This window comes from Onychomys torridus, unplaced genomic scaffold (assembly GCF_903995425.1).
Source record: "Onychomys torridus unplaced genomic scaffold, mOncTor1.1, whole genome shotgun sequence".
Lineage (NCBI taxonomy): Eukaryota > Metazoa > Chordata > Mammalia > Rodentia > Cricetidae > Onychomys > Onychomys torridus.
This window is the reverse complement of record NW_023412615.1, coordinates 8,635-22,405: the sequence shown is the minus strand read 5'-3', so window position 1 is coordinate 22,405 and position 13,771 is coordinate 8,635. Positions and strand designations below refer to the sequence as shown.

The 13,771-nt window shown below is 43.1% G+C and overlaps 1 protein-coding gene across 1 annotated transcript; it reads right to left on the bottom strand.

Annotated features, from left to right (window-relative positions):
* Positions 1-6,140: 6,140 nt before the first annotated feature.
* LOC118575726 (carcinoembryonic antigen-related cell adhesion molecule 8-like) lies at positions 6,141-9,095 on the bottom strand (the record flags this gene model as incomplete). Its single annotated transcript, XM_036176145.1, has 3 exons — positions 9,032-9,095; positions 8,112-8,250; positions 6,141-6,380 (listed from the first exon to the last, which is right to left on the bottom strand). Coding segments are annotated over exons 1-3 (443 nt in total), but the record flags the coding sequence as incomplete, so codon positions are not given.
* Between the last annotated feature and the right edge of the window lie 4,676 nt (positions 9,096-13,771).

Genomic DNA, 13,771 nt, shown 5'->3' with positions numbered 1-13,771 from the left:
GGCCAGCCTGGTCTACATAGCAAGTTTCAAGCAAGCTAGAGCTGTATGGAGAGACCCTGACTCAAAAATTATCAGGATTAGAGTGTCAGGCTGTGGTCACTTCTTCTCTGTAATATTTAATCCATATCCCTTGGACAGAAAATACAATTTTCTACAAACAGAAATTTTCAGTTAGGGATTTCTCCCATATTAAAAGTCTAGCCTTTAAACATCTTATTTAATTAAAAAGAAACATCTTACCCCATGCCAAATTATTTAATAATTAAAAAAAAACCAGAAGGCTATTCCATAAAAGGGGGGCCTGACTGTTCACACTCACAGAAAGTGTGAGCAAGAATTCCCACAAAAACATTTGGAAATATATTCCCCCCACAATGAGATTCTGGACAGGTGAGTTGAAGAGGCTCCCAGTGTGGAATCTACAGAAATACCTGAGTCAGGGTCACTGTGGGTGATCGTGATGGGGTAAGATTCACCTCTCTTCTTGCAGACCATATCTTCAACACAAACATGTGATCTTGCAGAGGGCCACTTCATCTATGGACCTTGGGAGTTGACTAAATCTCTGAAGGTGGCGCACTCTCATCTGGCCCCATCCTCCGTTTTATCCACAGATCCAGTGACTACACCCTCCATCCAAGTCAACAAACCGTAAACAATGGCATGTTGTCTGTGTTCCTGAATGCCCCATCAATGGACGTTAATAACTCCATTCATTGGTTCTCAACAGGCCAGAGTCTGAGGAATCACAAACAGGTGAGACTGACCGAGAACAACAGCACCCTTCAAATAGTCTCTGCCAGCGATGAGGATTCCGGAGACTATCAGTGTGAAGGTCCAATCCACTCGGTTCCAAGAAAAGTGACCCTTGCAGCTTCAATTCATAGGTGAGTGACCTCTGTTGCCCCCTTACTCCATAGTGTTGTGGGTGGGGCAATTTATTTATCAACAGAGTGCATAATGGGTAAAAATCACAGGGAGAAAACCATGGTTCAAGTTATAAATACAGCCAGCTTGCTGATGGATGCATGTTAATCTCATGATAACACATCAAGAAAGCTGAGCCCAGTGCTGCATGCCTTTAACCCCAGCACACCAGAGGCAGACACAGTTGGATCGTTATAGTTCCCAAACCACCTGGTCTTTGTAGCCAGTTTCAGGATAGTCAGAGCTACATAGTGAGACCATGTCTCAAAGAGAGAGAGAGCATGAAGCAGCAGGCATAGAAGTACAAGAGCACTCAACTGAATGTACCAAGCTTTGCTGACTTCCCATAGAAAAATTGCCTTGGAGGAGGTGGGAATAGGGGGTGGTGGTGGCGGATGATTGGAGGGAAATGCTGGGGGTTGGGAGGCAGGACAGGGGAATCTGTGGTTGGTATGTAAAATGAATAGAAAATTCTCTGTATTAATAAAAGAGGCCAGCATAGATTCCATTGTGAGACATGGTGAATAATAACTACAATAGATGTCAATATCGCAATACAAATGCAAAGTGGATTAGAGTTTATGGTCTGAGTCAGGCACACAGTCAGTCCTCAGAAAAGTAAAAATATTCATGTTACTTTACACCCTCCCACACATTCAAAACCTCTTTAGATTATTCCAATACCTAATATGAATACTGTATAGACACTAGTCTTATTGTGTCTAGTACAAGACCACTAATATGATTTCGCTGTAGAGATACTTCCAAGTAGATTGCTTCAAGGTTTCGATCCATAAATATAATCCATAGATATAAAGGACCCGGAATGAGTTTCTTACTAGCTTTGCATATTTATTCATTTTGTGTGCATGTCCCACACCCATGTGTCTCAGGGGACAATTTGTGGGAGCCAGTTCTCCAGGGACAGAAGAATGAACTCAGGGGGTGAACCAGCCTTTATCTGCTAAAGCCATTTCACTGGCCCACATTTGTTTGTGCATTTATTACAGTGTTGGCAGTTGGGGTAAGTACAGCATGTGCAATCTTCCCACCTGAGCCATCTTGGTGGCCCATTACTGAGTTTCTTGTCCTCATACTAACATTGACAGCATGACACCTTGCACAAGAATCTTTTTTCTGGTTACTGGTTTTATTTTTGTGAGTCTAAGAGTGTGTGTGTGTAGTGTGTGTTGTGTGTGTGTGTGTGTGTGTGTGTTATGGTTTATGGGACTGGAGAGACAGCTCAATAGTTAAGAGCTCTGGCAGGTCTTCCAAAGATCAGGGGTTCAATTCCAGTTCCCATATGGCGGCTTATTACTGTCTGTAACTGAACTTTCCAAGGAATTCAACACCCTCTTCTGTCCTCCTAAGGTACAAAACATGCATGTGTGTTGTGAGAATATAAGCAGCAAAAATGGTCCCATATGATGCATATCTGGCATCATAACAAATACATTCGAAAACAATTTCAAGGTTCTTTTCATCCTGTCTCCTAAAAGTCTATGACTTTCAGCGTCTGATCCATTTTTAGGTCTTTGATCCATGTAGATGATTTGAAATGGTGTAGGTGAAGTCTTAACTTCATTCTTTACCTGGATATCACATCTTCCCAAATCCTTTGTTTTACTGATTATTCTTCCAACATTGTGCAGTCTTAGCAGCCTGATCAGAACTCATCTAGTCTCAGAGGTCAGATGGACAGCAAGAATGCCTTCCAGTTCTGTAACTCAATAGGACAACTCTCTTTCACACCAATTGATTCAAAAGAACCAGCAGAAATGTATGTTTTGAAACAAACCTAAAAATAATAGATGAATGCTGGATATGCCAACTGTGCATATCTGACACACATTATAATATATATGCAAAACTGTGCCCATAAACACACATATTAGAATATTAACTAATCTTTCATTTAAATATGGCCCAGTGCATGAGCAGTTCTGGGCTTTCCAATTCTATGGTTACGATCTGTATGTCTGCTTTTATATCAATAGTAGACTATTTTGCTTGTTTTCAGCTTTGTACTAAAAAATGAATCAGTGTAGGATGTCCTAGAATTTTATTCTTGTTTCTTCAAGATACTTTAAGCGCAGGTAGGGTGGTCCTTGCCTCTAACCCCTGCTCTTGGGATCAGAGACAGGTTGATGTCTGGGAGTTTGAAGCTAGCTTGATCTATATAGTTTTTTTCTAGTTGGCATATCCAGCATTTCATCTGTCACTTTTTATGTTTGTTAAAAAATCGTTCATTTCTGCTGGTTCTTTTGAATTAATTGGTGTGAAACAGAGTTGTCCTATGAGCGCAGAATCAGGTGGATCTCTGGGAGTTTGAGGCCAGCCTGATCTATATAGTGATTTTCAGGACAGCTAGAATGGACTTTTCTTTTCTGTGCAAAAATGCCACTGGGGTTTTGATCTGAATGCATTAGAACTGTTAAACTACATTCAGGGATATTGTCATCTATTAAAAACGTCTGTCAGCAAGCTGGCTATGCCTGTAAATCCAGCCACTCAAGAAGCTGAGGCAGGAGTACCAAGTTCTAAAAGACCCTGCCACCAGCCAATTCAAGGCCATCTGATTTATTTAGTGGCATGCCTCTTTCCAAATAAAAATTAGAAGGCAGAGCTTAGAGTGGTAGTGCATTGCTCACCATGCAACAAAGCCCTGGGTTCAATCCCAGTACTGCAGAACAACAGTAATAATGAGATTAAGTCTTCCAAACCCAATCAACCCCAATGGCTTCATTTCTTGTTTCTTTCATCATCTCTATTAGTAGTTTGCTTGAGTGCCAAGTCTTTTATCTCCTTGGTGGAGTTAATTCTAAGTTCTTTATTCTTTTTGGTTCTTTCTTAAATAAAAACTTTCTTCATTTCCTTTCCAGTTGTTCACTATTAAGGTGGGACTATCTTCAGGGCTGAGCACTCTGGCATGCAGGAGGCCCTAGGTTCAAGCACCACTACTTCCAGGAAAATAATGAAATCAAATTGATCATGGTCAGTAGTAGTATACAGAAATACAGCTCACTTGGGCATGTTCATTTCATTAGCCAACCATTGCTAGTTTGCTCATTTATTCTAAGAACTTTCTGTAGATGTTTAGATTTTCTAGGAACAAGTACCTGTCATCTACAGATATCTTTTGAATCTCATAACTGCACCTTAGTTCATTGTGTCTCCCAAATGGCTCTGTTAGCACTCCCAAGAGTCTTCTTGAACAGAAGTGGTTACAGCAGCATCATGTGTCTCCCTAATCTTAGAGAGGAAAGCTGTCAGTCTCCCACCTGAATATGATGTTGGGCTGTGGGTTTCATGTATGGCCTTTGTTACATCTAAGCTGGACTTCTATTCCAGTTTCAGTGTTTTATTATCAAAGGTTGGTGAAATTTTGTCAATTTTTGTGATTCAATCTTATTGGTTATAGAGCTATTGATTTTGTTTCTTCACACTTCCATCTCTAAAGAATCCAGTTTGTAGGGATTTATCCATTGCATCTAGGCCACACAACAGTTAGCAAATAGCTACCCAGTGCTCTTGAAATTCTTCATATCTTGAGAATGAATGATGAGGTCTCAAATGTATTAAATATCCCTCTCCTTTTTGCAAAGTTAATCTGGGAAAAGGTTGCGAATGTTGTAAATCATTTTTGAAGAAACCAACTTTAGGTGCATCAGCTTTCTTTGCAGCTTCTCTAGTCTCTGTTTGTATCTTCTTCTCATCTTTAGTTTTCTCTTTCCACTACTTGGGATCGGCTCAATCTCATACTACATACTTGCCTCTCCCTACTCAGTGCTGGCATCATAGGTGTGAGCCACCACGCTCAGGCGACATTTGTATTTTGAACCTTGAGAAGAGTAAGCAAAAGAGCATCATCAACTCTAAGTGACATGGTTTACCCTGACTCAGAACAGGGCTCTCAGGCACCTTCTCCACACAATCTTCCCAACCCATGGAGTCAGAATTGAGCCAGCCACCTCACCCATGATACAGGATCAGACTTGGGAGCAGAGGTCTAGTCCCCATCTGTGGGAATTTTCTCCTCCAATTGAAGAATAAGAATGTGAGCACATTTGAAATCCCTGGGTGTTCCTTGTAGGTCATGGAGGTCATAAAATGAAAATGGAGGGGACAGGAAAGCTTGTGTTAAGCACAGAAGGAAATCTTGACCTCGAGGGTCTCCTAACCATGGAAAGTCCCTCACATAACCTAAGTCTTTCCAAGACTGGGAGAACCTCCTCCTCACATTGCAAGCTCCATCCCTGCCAGCCTGAAATCAGAGAACGAGGAGGCCATTGGACAAGGGGATGGAGCAGGAGGCTTGGGGGAAGACTGAGTTTTGCTTGTTCTCACATCATGGGCTGGAAATTAAATGCTTCTGCACCTTCCCAGAAAGCCAAAAGACTCCACTCCTAACCTGGTGCTGGCCTATCAGAGATCCACTTACTGAGGACTGTAATGTTCTTGACTGTGGTCTTATTGAGGACAGTGACAGTTATAGATGAGTCAGGTATATGATCCACTATTATTAGGATTTATGTTAGGAATATAGAGCTCTTGCGAAAATCACTGGAGCTCCCAATTGACAAACCAAGAGTACTGTGCATGTGGGCCAACATCTGTGTGGCAGAAGATGTGAGGTTTGTCCTTCAATGGAAGTGAATATTTGAGGGGAATATGATTGGGACATCTGGACCATCTGGAGTAAACAGAATAAAGTCACATGTGATGTCAACAGAGGGAAGGGAAAATTCTGGTCTGTAGAAGGACATAGCATCTCTTTGAGCTGTGCTTTAACCTTAGGTGAGCAGGTCCTACCCAGAGTTGGGGTGCAGATTATCAGAAGAGTACTCATTCAACATGCACAAGCCTGGGCCTATCTCGGGCACAACACACAAACATTCCCACTGCACACTCTTGTGTGCACTGAGCCTGAGTCTGGCATGTCCCCTGATTCCATCACACTGGGTTTCTCTAGGCAGAAGTCCCTGGAACCCATTTAAGCTCAATGCTGGTTCTGTCTACATTTGCTTGGGTTGGGCCAGGATGCCCTGTCAGCCTAGGTATCTGTATGGTAGGTCTGAGTCATGAACCTAAGGAGACTGGGACCGAGTGTGGTAGATCTAGCCCTCTGTATTTTGGCAGTTGGGGCCAGGATGAAACACAAAATACTTACAGGTAATGTTCAGAGAGAATGGGTGACTTGGGGAGTTACTCACTGTGTTCCAGATTCACATTCATAGAGTCCAGTGTCAGTCCTCACAACACTGAGTAAAGTGAGAGTCCTGTTGTCCTCAGACAGCTTCAGCCTGTTCTCTACTGAGAGGCTTTGGTCATTGATCCTCCACAGGTAGGCTGTATTCTGAGTCTTAGGCTCACACATTAATGCTACTGAGTCCTCACCCTCCATAGAATTGGCATTGTTGGTTGTGATGCTGGGCTTGGGTAGTGGTTCTTTGCTGACCACAGAGAGATGATTGCCCTGTGTGGTGTTTCTGAATCTTACCAAGGCCTCTTACAACCAGAGACAGTCTCTTAACTTCTAGCCAACCCAGATCCTTAAAGAATCAGGCAGGAAGCATATTAAAGGCAGATGGAGTGGCTGAGTGATCAGAGATAATGGGGCCTCCTGTGCTGTGTATGGAAGAAGCAAGTGGTTTCTCATGAGTGAACTGAACTGAAGTGTGTGGTGATGGTCAGACTCAAGACTTGGAATCAGAGATCTCATTTTATCTCCTGGTCCTCACTGACCCATTGCTACCCTGAGACAAAAGGTTCAAGGCCCTCCAGCTACACTGACCTCTTCTGCTTTATGTAGACCACAACCCTCCCAGCCTTTGCTGTCCAGGGCTGTCCTACAGATAGTCATGATTAGTCTTCCCATTGACCTTCCCTGAGAAACCTGACAGCCTGTCAGAGATCTCACACAGCTCAGGATCTGCCTGACATTTAGGTCATGCTGGGCCACAGTTGGGCCATTCTTGTCAGGTGTTTGATGTTGATTGACATGAATCTGGGAGTCCTGATTCCATGAAATGATCTAGAAGAGTGAAGGTACCTAGTACCTTTTCCATGGTGGGAAGGCTGGAGATGTGGCTGTGAACAGGTAGCTTGTGCTATCCACAATTTGTGTGACCCTGACTCAGTGACTGTGTTTCCTGTCTCAGTTTCCCTATAATAGGACACATGGTAAATGATCATTGCCATGCCTGCAAGTTAACCTTAATTGTCAACAACAACCTTACCTTCCACCAAGCAGTGTCTATTACTATTTGCCTACAGGAAAAAATCCTTTGGCGGGACCCCCAGAGGAAAGGAGCCGCCATTTGTACACTTTTTCTTCTACCTCTTTAGGGTTCTTGACCTTCCTGGGAGGTCTCAGAAGACCATCAGAAGAGCTGTCTGATTGCCTTTCCTACATCTCCACCTATGCTGAGCACACTGAGTCTCAGGAGGAGATGCCCAGGTGACCTACCTCAGACATGGCTCTCAGAGTCTGACTGTCAACAGACTCCCAGTCTACAGTCCATCATTGTCCCCTGTCAGTTCCAACAGGAGGTCAAATTCCAACCCAGTCTACAAACTTTTTGGGATTCCTGGTCCAGTCTGGCATGGAATTCTTGAGCAAAGCTATTGGGGGGTCATCTCTCTGTGAGACTCTCATGGTTTCCTCAGCCAGGCCCTGCCAGAGTCCCAAAGGGTCTTTCTCAAGGCCGTGTTCATGATGAGCACTTAAGACCCTGGGCAGAGTCTACCATGCCTGAGCTCAGTTACCTCATCCCCTCTTCTCTGAGGGTGGATTCAAGTGAGGCATCCTGATTTATTTTGTTTTCTCCACTGTGTGTCCTTTACTAAATATTTGTATCACAATTTGGGGACCACAACACAGAGTCATCCAGCCATGAGTGCTCTATAGGTCAAGTAGGATTAGCTCCACCCAGGACCCAGAGGTTACAATGAATTACTTACAATATACTCTAAACGCCACAGATGGACACACTTCCCTATTGTCTTCCAACGTCACCTGTGCTCTGTAGCCTCCTCTGTCAACCATATTGACATTATTGATGATCACGGAAAAATCCTCTGGGTTCTTTTTCATTTTACCACTGTATCCAGGTCCGTACAGTATGCTTCAACCTTTAATATATGTGGATATCATGCGCTGCTTAAAATATTCTGCCTTGTACCAGGTAAAGAAACGGATACTTCTTGGCACATTGTGGGCAAGTAGATAAACACTTCCCCCTACAGCAACAACGGATGGAACTGCTTCAAGAGTGATGTCTTGGGCAGCGGTGGGAGAGTTCCAGTAGATGACAAGAGAGACTAAGAGGGAAGAGAGAAAGAAATCAATCAATATTATGACCTTTGCTTTAGGCAGAAATTTGAAATGAGGGTGTTTAACTCTCAGCCTTGGTGTGTGTGTGTGTGTCCTGTTGAGGGGAGGTCAGCAGCATCACCCCCATTAATCAGTACTCCTGAATCTTTCTACTTTATGATACTGGTTTCATAGTGTCTACACAGCTCACCCTTCACTGCTCTCAGATCCCTACTCATACTCAGAATCTATGGTGAGTGTAGGCATGTCTAGTCTGACCTCCTCCTCTAAAAGACTCTGCCTTCATTTTCTGACCTTTCCCTGCTCTGTCTCTTCTGAAGTGCTTGTCAGGCCCCTGAGCTCACCTTCTAGATGTCCTTGCTGCTCCATCTTCCTGCCCAATAGTAGCAGGGCTTTGTGAGGCGGACTAATTTGATTTTGGTTTAAACCTCTCTACCTCGAACAGGCTCAGATACCTGTGAGCAAATGAGTGTCCCAGAGCATGGGGTTTATTTGCAGTCTCGGGGTCCTACATAATGATGTTGTTTACTCACTTGGAGTTGTCAGCTTGAGTCTTAAGGATACAGTGGTCAGTGCTGAAAAATCTACAGTGGGTAGCAACTGAGTTTTTCTTCCCCACTTACCATTTCCCATCCAATGTGAGCTTCTGGATGGTCTCAGGCTTCAAGCAGAGCCAGATGTCATTTCTAAGGCTCTTTTCCTCTCCCAGAAATCCCCATCTAGTCTCTGGGCTCCCCAACTCTCTACTTCAGAAGAATGTCTCCTCACCTGTAAGCAGGAGTCCCCTCCAGGAGACCTGTCCTTTGTGGAGAGGGACTGAGGTGAGCTCCATAGTCTCTGCTGTGGGCTAGGCTCTTCCTCTGGAGAGGAGGTTTGTCTCTCAGGCTGCTGCCAAGCTGTGCTCCTCTGGTGTCTGCTCTGCTTTTATTCCCAGACCTCAGCCTCCTCCCAGAGGAGGGCACTTGCTAGAGTCAGGTGGTCTGGGGGTGGAGTCTGTGTGTGTACATTGCTCTGTTCTTCTGTGAGTGCTGCCTCCCATCCTTCTATTCCTTTGTTGTTCAGTGTTCTAGAACATACTTTGAGCCAAAAGGCTGAGAAGTCCTGTGTCCCGCAAGAACAGCAGCTCAGCCCAGGGCCTTGTCCCTTAACTTCCTATAGCCAAGAGTGTATTTCCTTGAGACCCCCAAACCTAGCAGAGCCCAGTCTGCCCTGTGATCTCAATGCTCAGGGAAGGTGGGATTTATTCCCAGCAGAGAGAGGCCGTCTACTTTAGGGGCAGAAAAAAGGTTCAGCTGAGTGATGCCTGTGGAGGGCCCATACCTGTCATCACTGGTGTCACCAGTCAGGTGTCTGATGAAGGAATACCTGTTATCTCAGGGATTCATATTCTGCTGTGCAGGAGTAGGTGACCTGCGTGTGCTAGGAAGAGGACCCTGTGCTTCAGCTTCTTATGGAGGGCACCAGGGAGACTCCTCCACCCCCAGCTTCCTTTGCTGGCAGAATGTGATTCTGGTCTGCCAATGCCCTCCCTGACCTTCTGGGTTGCCTTTGCTCTCCTTGGTGGTTGCCCTGTGATCTCCCTGTCTTTCCTCATGGGTGATGAGAGGAGGGAGGGGACTACATAGGGTCTCCTGTCACAGTGGGGGGGCCTAAGTGAAATGATTATGTGAAGGAGCTCCAGGTCTGTTGGACCTGGGAATGGAAACAAGGCTGCAAGATAGGTTCACACCTCAAGGAGTGTTTCCCTGTTGAATATGTGGTTTATTTTTGCCCCCTATTGTTCATGAGGAGACCTGCAGCTCATGTTTGGGCTACTGTGAAGATGGTAGCCAAGCTCCACATGCTGGAATCAAGCTGAGAACCAAGTTTCCCAGGAAGGTCCCAGTGAGCAGCTGCCTTTGAATATCTAGGCAGATTTTTGCTGGAGACCATAATAGCTGAGGTGAGACTCATTTCCATTTTGATCTGCAGTTCCAGGAGTACTGATGATGGTGAGCCCCCTTTCCCATGTGTTTTTATTAGATTTTTTTGTATATCTAGTTCAGGGCAGGAATATCCAAGTCCTTTGCTAACTCTCAAATCATTTTATTCCAATTTTAATTTTAAAGCAAAGCACATTCATTCACTAACAATAACACATTCTAGACTTACAACATAAAATGAAAACCAAACAAAACTCTGCACACTTTTCAGTGTTGGTAATTCCTGGTGTGCCAGTCTTTGAGATTCAGGGGCAGTGAGTCAGCATTCCCTGGACTTTTCAAAAATCCCCCAATTATGATGATTTAAGCATCTGTTGGAAGCCTTCACTCACTGTGATTGTTACAGCTGGATTTCTTGTTTAAAGAATGATGCACCCTATCTTGGTAGCACTTACAAGAACTGCATTGTCCAGGGACATTTAAAAGATGAAAAACATAACTTCAAATTGGGCTCCCAGAAAGGTGGCAGCTCAGAGTTACATGTGGATGTTGCTTGATAAAAACCTGTTTTACATCAGAACTGTGTTCCATGTTGAGAGAGTGAGCACTCAGAGGACCTACACAAAGTACAGCATGTATGTGAACTCACTAGGGAGTATCTTGTCTCTTTAAAATTACTCTTTCATGTTCCTCTTCCTATATGTTGTACCGTACCTCCGCATATTTAATTACATATGTCCATGTGTACAGTATATATGCTAGGATCCACACACAAGACAGAACCTGTGGTTTTCCCTGAGATTGGGTGATTTCATTTAACAGTATACATTCTAAGTCTATCCACTTCCCTGTAAATTTTGTGATTTCATTTTTCTCTAGAGATGAATAATATTTCATTTGGTACATGCACTAGACTCGCATTATGCACTCATCTGCTGATAGACATCTAGATTGTTTCCATCTCCTTGCTGTATTGAATAGAGCAGCAGAAATCATGGGGTGCCAAGATCTCTATGGTAGGGTACAGAAACTCTTGGTATATTCCCAGTAAAATAGCTGAGTCATGTGGTATTTCTAATGTCTTGAGGGACTTCCACAAGCTCTATATAATGACTGTATTAATTTTCACACCCAACAGCAGTGACTTCTCTTCTCCACATCCTCTGCAACATTTGTTGTCAGATATTTTGATTAGAGCCAGTCTACCTGGGGTGAGCTGCTATCTCACAGTAGAATTAATTTCCATTTGCCTGATGACTAGGGATCACTTTTTCTTCTGAGTTGTATCATTTATTTATTCTGAACACAAAAGCTGTACTGTATAGATGACTACCAAATATGTTTTTCTGTTCTGTAGGTTGTCATTTCAGTTTGTAGTTTTAATTCATAAACTAACTGTCTTAGGGTTACTATGGTTGTGATGAAACAACATGATCAACTAGCTAGTTTCAGTTGTCTCTGTGGGTTTCCACATCCTGATCTTGACCTCCCCTGCTCATACAATCCCCCTCCCTCTCTTCAACTAGACTCCTGGAGCTTGGCCAGCTGTTGACTGTGGATCTCTGTGTCTCCTTCCATCATTTACTAGATGCAGGCTCTCTGATGACAATTAGGGTAGTCACCAGTCCAGACCCCCTCTCCACTATTGCCAGTGTCTTAGCTGGGGTCATCCTTGTGGATTCCTGGGAGTTTCCCTTGCACCAGGTTTCTCTACAACCCCCATATGGCCCCTTTATCAAGATATTTCTTTCATTACTCTCCCCCTCCATCCCATCCCAGCTCAACCAGTATGTTCATTCATGCTCCCATCCCTCCATCCCTTTCCTTCTTTCCCACGACACGCACTCCCAGTTTATCCAGGATATCTCATGTATTTCCCCTTCCTAGGGAAATCCATGTGTCCTTCTTGTGGATCTTTTTGTAACCTAGCTTCTCTGGGGCTGTGGATTGTAGACTGGTTATCCTGTGATTTACATCTAATATCCACTTATGAGTGAGTACATACCATGTTTCTCTTTCAGGGTCTGGGTTACCTCACTCAGGATGATGTTTTTTGAGTTCCATCCATTTGCCTGCAAATTTCATGATACTGTTGAATACTTTATTGTGTAAATGTACCACATTTTCTTTATCCATTTTTTGGTTTAGGGGTATCAAGGTGGTTTTCAGGTTATGGCTATCACAAAAAAAAGTCTTCTATGAACATTGTTGAGCAAGTGTATGTGATGATTGAGCTTCCTTTGGGTATATGTCCAAAATTGGTATACCTGGGTCTTGAGGTAGATTGATTCCCATGTTTCTGAGAAACCTTCAAACTGGTTTCCAAAGTGGTTGTACAAGTTTGCACTCCTACCAGCACTGGAGGAGTGTTCCCCTTTCTCCACATCTTCTCCAATATGGGCTGTCATCAATGTTTTTGATTTTAGCCATTCTGAGAGGTGTAAAATGGTATCTCAGAGTTGTTGTTGTTGTTTTTTTTCCAGAGCTGAGGACAGAACCCAAGGCCTTGTGCTTGCTAGGCAAGTGTTCCACCACTGAGCTAAACTCCCAACCCCCTCAGAGTTGTTTTGATTTCCATTTCCCTGATGGTTAAGGATGTTGAACATTTCCTTAAGTGTTTCTGGACCATTTGATATTCTTCTGTTGAGAATTCTATGTTTAGATCTGTACCATATTTTAAATTGGATTATTTGGTATTTTGATGTCTAGTTTCTTTAGCTGTTTATATATTTTGAAGATCAGCCCTCTGTCAGATGTGGGGTTGGTGAAGACTTTTTCCCATTCTGTAGGCTGTTTTTTTGTCTTGTTGACCATGTCCTTTGTGTTACAGAAGCTTTTCAGTCCAAGATGTTCCATTTATTAATTGTTGCTTTCAGTATCTGTACCACCTGTGCTATATTCAGCGTGTTGTCTCCTGTGCCAAGGCATTCAAAGCTACTTCCCACTTTCTCTTCTATTAATTTCAGTATCACTGGATTTATGTTGAGGTCTTTGATGCACTTGGACTTGAGTTTGTGCAGGGAGATAGATATAGATCTATTTCCATTCTTCTACATGTGAACATCCAGCAATGCCAGCATCATTTGTTGAGATGTGCAGCTAGATCTTATGGAGGCATTCTCTCCACTGGTGTTGCCTCTGCTCACATGACTCTAGCCTGAGTCAAGTTGATATAGAATTATCCAGAGCACATGCTAAATCTGACTAAACTAAAGGTCAATACTCATCACAAAATCAACTTTAGCTCATTATATGAAATGGTTATAGAATTTAAAAGCAAATTAATTTTTCACATTTGAAAACCTTTAAAAATATTCTTATATCTTTAAAATTATTTTTTGCAAAAAATATTGTGTCCTTTTGCTTCTCAGAAATATTGAGGAGGTTAACCAGTTCTCTTTTCTTTTTTTTCCCAAGCTTTCAAAGGAAGAGTGGAGAGATTCCATTTTGTGTCCTAGGTATCATTCATTCTTTTTCTTCAAAGATTGGAGAAAATGCCAGTCCCTTGCTTTTTTTATTTTTATTTATTTGTTTTTGTTTTTTGTTTTTCGAGTTAGGGTTTCCTTGTATATATTTGTGCCTTTCC